This window comes from Octopus bimaculoides, chromosome 16 (assembly GCF_046866305.1).
Source record: "Octopus bimaculoides isolate indiv1 chromosome 16, ASM4686630v1, whole genome shotgun sequence".
Lineage (NCBI taxonomy): Eukaryota > Metazoa > Mollusca > Cephalopoda > Octopoda > Octopodidae > Octopus > Octopus bimaculoides.
This window is the reverse complement of record NC_142943.1, coordinates 58,475,576-58,488,127: the sequence shown is the minus strand read 5'-3', so window position 1 is coordinate 58,488,127 and position 12,552 is coordinate 58,475,576. Positions and strand designations below refer to the sequence as shown.

General features: G+C 33.6%; 1 protein-coding gene across 18 annotated transcripts in view; it reads right to left on the bottom strand.

Moving 5' to 3' along the window:
- Nucleotides 1–12,552, bottom strand: part of LOC106877886 (protein furry) — a 157,959-nt gene that overhangs the window by 16,237 nt on the left and 129,170 nt on the right. For 5 of the 18 annotated variants that reach the window (XM_089364816.1, XM_089364819.1, XM_089364818.1 and 2 more), the window contains exons 53-55: nt 12,098–12,124; nt 5,151–5,168; nt 1,073–1,261 (exon numbers count right to left, since the gene is read on the bottom strand). In XM_089364816.1, the coding sequence (XP_089220942.1) occupies nt 1,073–1,261; nt 5,151–5,168; nt 12,098–12,124 (234 nt within the window). Of the gene's footprint in view, nt 1–65; nt 192–1,072; nt 1,262–5,150; nt 5,169–12,097; nt 12,125–12,552 lie in introns of all 18 variants that reach the window. The other 13 variants (XM_089364826.1, XM_089364829.1, XM_089364827.1 and 10 more) reach the window with 5 other exon arrangements.

Here is a 12,552-nt window from a genome sequence, read left to right as displayed (position 1 = left end):
TATGACCTAAAGAGTAATAGTAACCAGAATTCTAAAACAAAAGGAATTGTGCTATGTAGACTCACAGCAAGTAAACCAGAATATCCAAATGTTCAAAGTATTTAGTTTAAGAAGAAGAAGAAGAAGTGGAAGAAGAAAAATTAGGATCATCAGCATCATCATTGTTCGGTAAAATCCCAGGGTGGATTGACCTTGGTTGTGAAGAAATAAGAAGAGAAAAACAAAGAAGAAAACTAAGGACATCATAAAGGAAAAAAAAAAAGAGAAGAAAATTAATACAAGTAAACTCAAAGAGACATTTCTTGAGAAGAGCAATGGCCATTTAATAATTCTGTAAGTAAAAAAAGATAAAGAGAGATAGATAAAGAGTGTGTGTGTGTGTGTGTGTGAGAGAGAGAGAGAGAGAGAGAGAGAGAGAGAGAGAGAGAGAGAGATGAGATATGTTTAGTATATAAGTATGAAAATATATTGTTTATATAAAATATAATAAAGATGAGATGTGGATAAAGTGTTGTGTGTGTGTGTGTGTGTATAGACACACACACATGTATATATGAGCTCTGTGTTTGTACTTAGCCATTTCGTGGCATCTGACATCATACAGGGTGATATGACTTGCTTCTTAAGGAACACTTATAACTAAATTAACACACAAACACAGACACATGGTGGTTGTTCCCTCTTCACAGATTACTGCCATCACATTGTGCTTCCTTGGTAGCAATGGCATTTCTGATTTTCCATCCATGACCTCTCGGATGACTATTCAGTCCTTTTGCAGAACTGCGTGGTTTGAAGCATAGGTGGCAGACAATAGTTCTTATTGTATAACTATGCTAGAGAGGAAACATGTGTTTAGTATATGAGCATAAAAACAGCAGTGTTGTCTATATAAAATACAGTGACAAGATGTAGATAAAGTGTAGTGTATTTGTGTGTGTGTATGTCTAACATGAGAGAGAGAGAGAGAGAGAGAGAGAGCATCTCTAAATGAGATTTGAGATTGATTTATGTTCTTTGTTGAATCCAGTTGACCAAAAACAAAATTCCAAGCTCAGTTCTTCTTACTTACTTCATCTGAATAAACCTCTTCCAGAAAACTGGAACTGTCTTTCAGGGTTAGACTCTTGGCATCAGGGAAATTGTCCAGCAGTTTCAAATCAGGTACGCTGCCAAAAAATGTCAATGTTGACGAAGATTCTGTCGCATCGAGATTCAATGAACAGCGACGATCACCCAAAGAGAAATAGTCATCTTTTTGCTAAAAGAGAGGAAAATATAAAAAGAAGTGAGATACGATAATTACATTTTTATTTAATAATAATGATATTCTTTCTAATTTTGGCACAAGGTTAGTAATCTTAAAGGAAATATATATAATATAATTGATTACATCAATCTCAGTACATGACTAGTACTTTGCATTTATTGAAGCTGATTTTGGTGGGATTTGAACTTAGAACTTAAAGAGCCAATGCTCTAACAATTCTGCCAGCTCACTGCTGTTGATAATAATAATGATAGTTTTTTCTACTATTGGCAAAAGGCCTGAAATTTTAGGGGAGTGGATAAGTCGATTACATTGATACCTCAGAACTGAACTGCCACTTCTTTTATCAACACTGAATGAATGAAAGGCAAAGTCAACTTCAACAGAATTTGAACCCAAAAAGGAAAAACAGACAGACAATCACTAAGCACTTTGTCCAGTGGGCAAATGATCCTGAAAGCTCACCACTTTAATAATAATACTAATATTAATAATAATAATAATAGATAAAAACATCTGAAAACCTTAGAGATACCCTACAATATAAGATGTTTTGCAAAAGTCAGCATTATTTGGAACTGCACGCATATTGCGTAAAGTACTGTCTGTGTGGAGTCCTTGTTGTGACTTGACGACCAGTACAAACCTCCGGTTGACACAATATCTTCAGTCAACAACCTCATGATATTGTATACTGTGTGATGTTTATAATAATCTTTTCTACTAAAGGCACAAGACCTGAAATTTTTTGGGGAGGTGACTAGTTGATTACATCGAAACCCCCCCCCCCCAGTACTCAGCTTATATTTATTTCATCGACCTTGAAACTCAGAATGTAAGGACAGACAAAATGCTACTAAGCATCGCGCCTGGCATGCTAACGATTCTGCCAAGCATTTGTAGCATAAATTATATATCAGACATGATAAACATTAATTTGAGACAGAATTATGAAAGAACAACAATTCTACTAACAGCAAATGATACATACTTGATTTGTGTCTTGTTAGTAGACCTGGTGGTCTTTTCTATCTTGAATTAATATTTATAATCTCTAATATTATAATAACGATTTTTAATTTCAATTTCAACTTTAAAACAAAGGATAAACAACTGAAAACGAAAAGAAGTGTTTAAAAGGATTTATGTGGCAAAACATTTGAAATATTTTCTGAGATATGATGCTCCAAGTTTGTGGAGAGCTTATTGTTGATTAAATCTATCATAGTATGCAAGCAGTACTTATTTTATAAAACCCTCACAAAGATAAAAAGCAAATAAACCTTCGGCAAGATTTAAATTCAGAATACACAGGGGACATAACTGCATATTGCAAGCCATTTTTATTTCCCCTTCAACCATTATCTCTCACCGCAATAATTATTTCTAGTCTAGGCACAAGGCCTTGAAATTTTTTGGGGGGGGGGAGGGGGAGGGGGAGTCGATGTAATCGACTCCAGTGCGTAACTGGTACTTAATTTATCGACCCCGAAAGGATGAAAGGCAAAGTCGACCTCAGCGGGATTTGAACTCAGAACGTAGCGGCAGACGAAATACCGCTAAGCATTTTGCCCGGTGTGCTAACGATTCTGGCAGCTCGTCGCCTTATCTCTCACCGTAATAATAATTTGAACTCAGAACATAAAGACAGACGAAATGTCACTAAGCATTTCGTCTGACATGCTAACAATTTTGCCAGCTCACCACCTTAAATAATAATAATAATAATAATAATAATAATAATCCTTTCTATTAAAGGCACGAGACCTGAAATTTTGTGGGAGTGGGCTATTTATTTACATTGACCCAGTGCTTCACTAATACTTAATTTTTCGACAAATTTCACTTGCTAAGAGAAGATAACCTAAAAAATCAAAAAAATTTCTCCAAAATTTACATGCCATTAAGGAAAAAGGACAAGGGATAAGAGGACAGTTGTGGGCATGTATTTCTGGTTCAATAGTATTCTTGTACTGTATTTGATGGTATATAAGATGCAGATCTAAAAAAAAAAAAAACTTTTCAGGGTTCTAAATGTGAAGTCAGACACCCTTTAACCTTTTAAAAATTCTTTTTCTTGAATCATTGTTGAAATCGGAGTGCACCTCATAAGCCAGTATATAATTTTTTTTTTTTGCCATCAAATACAAAATATTGAACTGGTTCTTATTTCGCATGTGTATATGTATATGTAGATTTTCATCACAAAAAGATGGAAGGCAATTTTTTCCTTGTTGGTAGGCTCACATAAAGTGATAAAAATTACAGGATTACACAGACTACACAATATAAATATCACATAAAAGACAAGAGTTACAGTTAAAATATATATATATATGTGAACATAAACACAACATAAAATACATACATAAAGAAAAAACAACCATGTGTGTGTGTGCTTGAGTCACATGAAGATATGCTTGGTGAGTTAGCAAATGTTATGATGGTGGTGATGATGATGATGATGATGATGATGATGATGATGATGATGATGATGATGATTTCTTACTGAGGCAGAAGCATATGAATTTTGATGGAATAGTTGATTAAATTGACCTCAGTCCTAGACTGGTAACTATTTTTATCAATGAATGAATGGTAAAGTTTGACACCAGTTTAAATTTGAACTTGAAATGTGAAAGCAAATGATGAAATACAGCCAAATATTTTGTTTGGTATGGCATTCAATATCAAATGTTTGCTGCTTAAATTCATAAAAATACTATGATGTTTGCAAATGTCATGTGGGTATGTATGTGTATAAAAAAAATTTCAACTGCAGTCTTTACCACTGTGTACATTCATGAGATAGATAGAGAGAGAAAGAGTGTGTGTGTGTGTGTGTGTGTGTGTGTGAGAGAGAGAGTGGTGGGATGTGAGTTTGATAGCATTCTAATTACTAATAGTTACATGCCCATCACTAAGGGGATACTCTGGACAGCACACTGCTCCCTCACTATTCAATGGTTCACCCTCAGATTTACAGTGATACACTTATTTTGAAACTCCGTTTTAGTATTATTACAAATTAGTACCCATCCAGAATATTCTGAAGCACCCCTAGGCACCAAAGTCAGGTGACAGGCCTGAATAGTTATGATTACATTTGTGAAAAACCTGAGAAATCTTTCACAAATGTATACTATGGATATTACAATGTGTACAGTTTTGTCCTTTTAAGTTTGTAAATTTATGTAGAATGTTTACAACCACAAGTTTTACTTCCTTACATATTCATTTTATTAAAAGATTCAAGGAGTTTTTATCAGGGTGGCTCAAACTAATAAGTATGTGCTCTGAGTGCTTAAATTGATATGCCATTAAAATTACGGCTTGAACTGCAGTTGAAGACATGATTTTGTGACTGCTTTTCGAAAGCAGCTAGAAGTGGCTTCCTCTTGAGCTCTTAGGTACACATTAAAGCAGAAAATAAAAGGCAAACAATTTGACAAGACTTGACAAGGACATTCAATTTAGCTACATAATAGAAGATCTACATAGTTTTTTTCTAGAATATCCAAGCTATTGAAACTGTCATCAGAGAGAGAATATTTGGCCTATGGAATCCTCACTTGACACAATGTTCCAGTAGCTGGGATATTCTAGAAACAGCTGTTAGAGACCTGTTAGAAACCTTTTATCAAATAGCTAAATTAAATGTCCCTGTCAAGTCTAACCTAACTATTAACCTTTTCTTTTCTGCTTTAATTTTATTGTGTATGTAATTTCATTATGATTATTTATATGTCATTTTAATTCCTTTTATACTGAAACAAAGTATGTTTTTATTATTCAGCTTCTGAAAGAATGAATAAAACAAAACAAAAAAAAACAAAAACAAAAAAAATCACAGGTGATGTGAGGTAGGAGTAAACCTTACCTTGAAGATATAGGAATCCTGTGAAATGCAGCAGTAAATAAAAAACAAAACAAAATAAAATAAAATGAAATGTACATAGATCATACTACTATGAATAGTAATTGTTTCTAACATTGGCTGGGCTCAAAGGCATCCTTTTTTTGGAAGATATGTATTCAGTTAAATTAATTTTGCAGCAAACTCTGGTTGCTGAGAACTTCACATTACACAGTAGGATTTGAACTGACAGCCATGTATATATGTGTGTATATATGAGAGATGAGACTTGCATCCAAAAAACAATATTGCCCTGGTCTGTACATACAGATGCAGGTAATGGCCATATACACATGAAGAATAGAAAACAGATCTCAATCATATTTGAAAAGTGTCATTTGTTTTGCTTTACAGCTGTTTTGATTACTTACATAAAAACATCAACTATATAACTATTACATAACAAATATAAGATTAATTAATTTAGCTGAATGTGATGAGAAAGTAATTTTATCAGGAATTTTTCCTCAATGTATAAGCAGTGATTCAGTGTAAATATATTTATACACACACAGAGAATATATGCAAGTGCTGAAGAATGGTGGGGAGCTAGCTAACTGACACTATTTCACTTCTAGGCTAACCTACTTCATCTTGCTTCTTCTGTCAGGGGTGAAATGGATTGTATTAGACTGATTTACATTGAATGTACTTCAAGAAAGACAAAGCTTTCAGGAGTTTCCTGACATCATTAATTGGTTATGCAAATTTCTTTATCAATTTCATTTTGATACATATATGTGAAAACTATATTATAATGAAATAATATTAGGCTCTATATGCATAAATGTAAGACAGAATTTAAAAAATATGTTACGTATCAAATAAGACTTATATTTAATATTAAATGATAATTCATTAATTAAATTGTTTATGTATTTATAAATTCATCTTGTATTATATTAATAATTTTTTTCTAAATTATATACATATATATTTTTTATATACAGACATTAACAAATTGATATAGTAATAAATTTAAATTATTTAGTAATGTTAACTTTGTTTATCTTTTTTTTTTTGTCTCCTGTTGCAGTTAATTTTAATCAAAATTATTATATGAAAAAGCATAAGGAAAAGAACATGGTCAATATTGTGTACACACACACACACACATAGCTATCACTGAAATGAAACAAATGACACTACCCATGGGCAAATTATATGTATTCTTGGATGTGCATATCTATCAAGAGCTGTGGTTCATTAGTCCCCATCAATTTTGTCTGATTTCACAATGTTTTTTAATGGTCAATGATGGTTTTCTTTGGTCATGAGTTGACTGCCATCATCACAGATAAGTTGTGTTTTTATTTTAAGAAATATTGTTAAATGTTTTTTGATTATTTATTTATTGCTAAAACAAGTATTTTTTTTAGATATTTAGTATAAGTTATATGTACATTGATTTTTTTAATTATTATTTTATTAGTTTAGACCTGATGAGTGACTATATTTTTGAATAGATTTGATTATTAATTGAATTAGTTTTAGTAGTTATCTATTTGAAAATATAGCCATGAAATGTGCATAGTCATTTTATACTATGTATTAGTTATTCTTTTATGTATTTTATTGAGTTTTTGAATAAGGTTTTTATGATATATTTATTTTCTAGAGGGTATGAATTACATTCTTTATTGAATTATTTAATAGTGGTTTTTCTCTAAATTATATAAATATATATACGTGTGTGTGTGTGTGTGTGTGTGAATTTGTGTGTGTGCAACAGTGTCTGTATGTATCTGTATCATTTAATCCTAGGTGAATACTTGAGCAAACCTATGATCTACTTAGCTGTAGCTAGGAATACATCATTCAATGTGTTCTTTTTTTTTTCTACACAGTGTTTTGATTGAGAGGGAATTAACTACTATTTCTAGTCGATCAAGTGGTTCATGTAAAAGTCTTTCCTCCTGCCATGTTGACTCAGATGTATGTACATGTGTACATTACTGTTAAACTTCAGAGTAAACCTGATTGAATAGATCTTTGATGAAAAACAATCCAGCTGTGACAATGCAGTCTTTTCCTATGCATTATGAAACCAAAACAACATTATCTAACATACGTTTTTTTGTTCAGATGAAAGAGAGTAATTTTAAGGGGATTTGGCAGTTATATCTAGTTTGTGGTGTGACCATGCAGAAGCTTGCCTTACATTGTCATTCCACTCATTGGCTTGTATGTATGTGAATGTATGTGTTTATTGTATGTATGTATGTATGCATGTGTGTGTGTGTGTGTGTGTGTGTGTGTGTGTGTGTGTGTGTGTGTGTGTGTGTGTGTGAATGTATGACTTCATTATTTGCCTGTTTTTTTTTTCATTAGAATTCTTTGTAAAAGGATGCACAAATGGTTATTGAATGAATGTGAATTTATAATCACGATAAAAGAGCAATAGATTTCAAAGCAGTTGTCCATAAGAACTCTTCTTCTTTCTGATTTTGTAAAAGACACTCATATCTATAGGGCAGTTTACCTCTATGACTATATGTAAGTTTTCTTTTCTTTTCCAAATGACTATATCAGGCCTGCTATGTTTGTACTTGGTAGATGTTTTGATGACAATTCCCTGTGATAATATCTAAGTATTCAATAGCAGAAATGTTGTTTATATTCATCCAGAGCAGACTTTTCTGCAGTTGGTGTTGTTATATTGTTTTAGCAACAATATCATGCCTTACATCATCATCATCATCATCATCGTTTAACGTCCGCTTTCCATGCTAGCATGGGTTGGACGATTTGACTGAGGACTGGTGAAACCGGATGGCAACACCAGGCTCCAATCTAATTTGGCAGAGTTTCTACAGCTGGATGCCCTTCCTAACGCCAACCACTCAGAGAGTGTAGTGGGTGCTTTTACGTGTCACCCGCACGAAAACGGCCATGCTCGAAATGGTGTCTTTTATGTGCCACCCGCACAAGCCAGTCCAGGGGCACTGGCAACGATCTCACTCGAAAATCCTACGGGAGCCAGCCAGGCGGTACTGGCAACGGCCACGCTCAAAATGGTGCATCTCATGTGCCACCCGCACAAGAGCCAGTCCAGGGGCACTGGCAACGATCTCACTCGAAAATCCTACGGGAGCCAGCCAGGCAGTACTGGCAACGGCCACGCTCAAAATGGTGCATCTCATGTGCCACCCGCACAAGAGCCAGTCCAGGGGCACTGGCAATGATCTTACTTGGCTTGCCGGGTCTTCTCACGCACAGCACATTTCCAAAGGTCTCGGTCAGTAGTCATCGCCTCGGTGAGGCCCAATGTACGAAGGTCTTGCCCCACCACCTCAGCCCAGGTCTTCCTGGGCCTACCTCTTCCACGGGTTCCCTCAACTGTTAGGGTGTGGCACTTTTTCACGCAAGACGTATTTCCTCAATGATATTTTTGGAGAGCTGCTGATTACATGCATTATTTTAATTGCAGAAGTGTAACATTATCAACATTTGCATTTGTACTTTAGGAGTTTAAGGGGCTCCTCTGTCCCATTTGTTCATTAGATATATCATAGTTATCTTCTGCTCTCGGACTGTAAAAGTATAATGTTCAAGATGTGACTAATATAAGGGACAAGAGTCCAAGAAAGGTTACACTTTATATGAATATTATCATCTTTCTTGAATTTCATGGGAGGTACAGCATGGCCATCACCCAATAATTGAAACCAGTAAGATAATGGTGTTTATTTTATTTTCAATATAACATATATGATGTAAGACAAAACAGCCAAAGAAATTTTGTTGTATGGTAGTAATCTTCGCTGACTTCAGTACAAGAGATCCACAAAATTCATTAATTTTGAAAAGTAAACGAATTACAGAGAATCAATTGAATTGCCTCAGCACGACCAAACCTAATTAGCTGGAACCAGTAATGAAGAAATATATTTATTTGCATGAATTTTCTTTTCTTGGATATTTATAACTGGCCATAATGAAGGAGTTTAAGAGCAGCTAGCTGTGAAAACTCCAATAAGCTAATAACTTAGTTCTTATAACAGAATTGGTCAGCTATTTGGTGAGAAAATTCCAGAAAGGGAAGCAAAACTTAAAATGAAGATACCTCTAAGTAAACTTAGTATGAACAAAAATTTTACTGAATAAAAAAGAAGATATGATGTTGGTACCATCAATGAAATGACCATGCTCAATATGCAGAAAAGAAGTTGGTAGAAATTCCTTACAGTGTACCCAGTATAACCATTGATACACAAGAGATGTAGTGAAGTCATAAGCAGATGAACAGAAGTGATAGACTTTATATGCTGCAGATGCATAAATTCAGTAAGCATGAAAACCACCAATGAAAAAGAGTCTTTGAAATGCTCAGAAGGCTCCCTTGAATAGTTGATAGCTTATGTTATTGTTACCAAAATGACCTAATTAGTAAAGGCACATGAATATTCTGAAAGCTTAGTTTACCAGAGTAAGAAGTGTTTGCGAAATGTTCAGGGAGCAACAAGCTCTGCTTATTACACAGGGTTCTTCTCTCAGAGTGAAGAACAAATTGTATGGTGGTGAGTGAGACAAGAGACTTGAATGCCAAGAATTTGCTCAGAGTTAAAGGAAATGAAACTGGTATAATCCAGTAGATGTGTAACGTTAGTGTATATGAATGAAAAGCACAAGAGACCTGAGAAATGGAAAAAAAACTAGACATAAGAGGCATCAAATGTGGTATGCAAGACACAAGATTGTGCTGTTATAGGCATATAAAGCATATGGAGGAAGATAGCTGTATAAAGCAGTGTGGGGCACTGAAAATGGATGGAACCTATGGAGGAGAGTGAGCTAGGAAAATGTGGAACACAAAGTGGTGGAAAACCAGCCTAAGGATTCTGAGCCTCAACAAGAAAATAAAAAGGATTGTGATGGTGGGGAAGATGTAGTGCTGGATAAAACCTATCCATCAATGCAAACAAGGTGTGACAAACATTGAAATGTTGATAATGATGGAAGTTGGGATATCATTGTTATCCTCATTTTCACATCCACTTTCCCCTTCATTCAAGGGTGCCTTTCCTGTTGCTAACCCTCACCTATTTCCAAGCAAGATTATATTTCCTCATAGCCAGATGCTTTTTCACAGTATATTGGAAATGAATGATACAGTTTTTATGACAGTAACATATATATAGCAACACATTGATGCTCATGATCCCACATGAGACCATCTATTTGGTTGCTAAACCTGCTAGAAATAGCTGGTTTAGTGACCACAGAGAGAGACCGAAGGGTTAGGCAAGTATGGAAGTTAAGTCTGGGATGCTTTATTTCAGAGTAATGGAAAGGTTACTGTCAGAAATTATGGCTCTGTTGGTTTTACGTCAACCAAACCTAGACTGTATGTGAATATGATGACTTGGAGAAGGAATACAGTGTGTGGGAATTAGGGTTGCTTCGTCAGAGATTTACCTTGTGTGTGCAGTATGATACTGGATACAAGACGAGGCACCAAATAGCAAGGAGGACTTTCTCTAAGAGAATGTTGCTAATAAAGCCATCATGGTTGAGAAATATAAGGATTTTCCTGCTCTGTGATAATAATTAAATAATTAAATGATATCCTGTGCAGTAAAGAACTTTTGAAGAGTAAAAAAGAGGATGACCCAAAGTATGATTGTTTTGCATTGGAAAGACCAAATTAAAGGTGACACAGTTGAAGGTTTTAAACCAATAATGGGTCTCTGGATAATGTGGAAGTTACTGAAAGATAACTGCTCTAATATTCTTTTCTACTCTAGGCACAAGGCCTGAAATTTTGGCGGAGGAGCCAGTCGATTAGAATGACACCAGTATGCAACTGGTACTTAATTTATTGACCCCGAAAGGATGAAAGGCAAAGTCGACCTCAGTGGAATTTGAACTCAGAACGTAAAGACAGATGAAATACTGCTAAGCGTTTCACCCGGCGTGCTAACATTTCTTGCCCAAATTGCCACACAGTGAGACGGAACCTGAAACCACATGATTGCAAAATGAGCTTCTTAACCACACAGCCATATCTGCACCTATATATTGATCCTTCCACTCTTTCCCCCACTGATGTAATTCAACTTCCAGCTTGTGAAATAATTTAAGTGTCAATATTAATACAGGTGAAAAGATTGTATTTTTAACAAACTGTCAGTTGTTTAATTCTAGATCAGCTCAATCTGAGAAAACATGACTCACGGGTTTCACCTGTAACCATCAGACATTTTTTTCTTTCCAAGAAGCAGTGTGTTTAGGACTAAATGACACAGTGTGTTCTTTCAATTTAAAAAAAAAAAAGTAGGCAAGTTTATCTGCTATTGCTGCGGGTCTGATCACAGTGAAGTGACTACGTTCCATTGTTGGCTTGTGAATGAACTATTTTAAGGGTTGTGTTACAAAAAGAAGCAGAAGATCAAACTGGGATTATGAAAAATATGAACGAAAAAGAGGTTGGTGTTATACATACACACACACATATATGTATATATATATATATATATATATATATATATATATATATATATATATATATATATATATATATATATATATATATATATATATATATATATATATATATATACATACATATATACAAACACACACACACACACATATATATATATACATATATATATACATACATATATATACATATATACATACACATATATATATACATATATATATAAATACATACATACATACATACATACATACATACATATATATATATATATATATATATATATATATATATATATATATATATATATGTATATATAAGTATATATATATATATATATATATATATATATATACGCATACACATACCCACATACACACAGATTAATAAAGTGCTTTGAATTGCTAGTATGGAATTGTGGGTAATAAAATTCTGACTGACTTGTAAATAAAATGATCTGCCTCACCTTATCAAAGGAGTAGCTATCATAACCCTGAAAACCAGACACAAATGTTTTGTAAACCGTTGTAAAGTTCCACTGCATGGAAATCTCATTTGCAGTTAGTTTAATGACAATATAATTCAGATACTTTGATCACAATTCGATGGCATTTATACACACAATATATGTATATATATTATAATAATAATAATAATAATAATAATAATAATAATAATAATAATAATAATAATAATAATGATATTAGGGATAAAAATCCAAATTTACAGGTAAAAAATTCAATTTAATTCAATTCATCAAAATTAAAATTAAATTAAATTTTCACAATATATAATATATAAATATATAATTTAGAGAAAAAACCCCCCCACAATTCCTGAATTCACCCATGAAAATCCAGAGTCACATATAGAAAAATTTAATAAGTAAATACACTAAAAATACCTATAATAAAAATACAA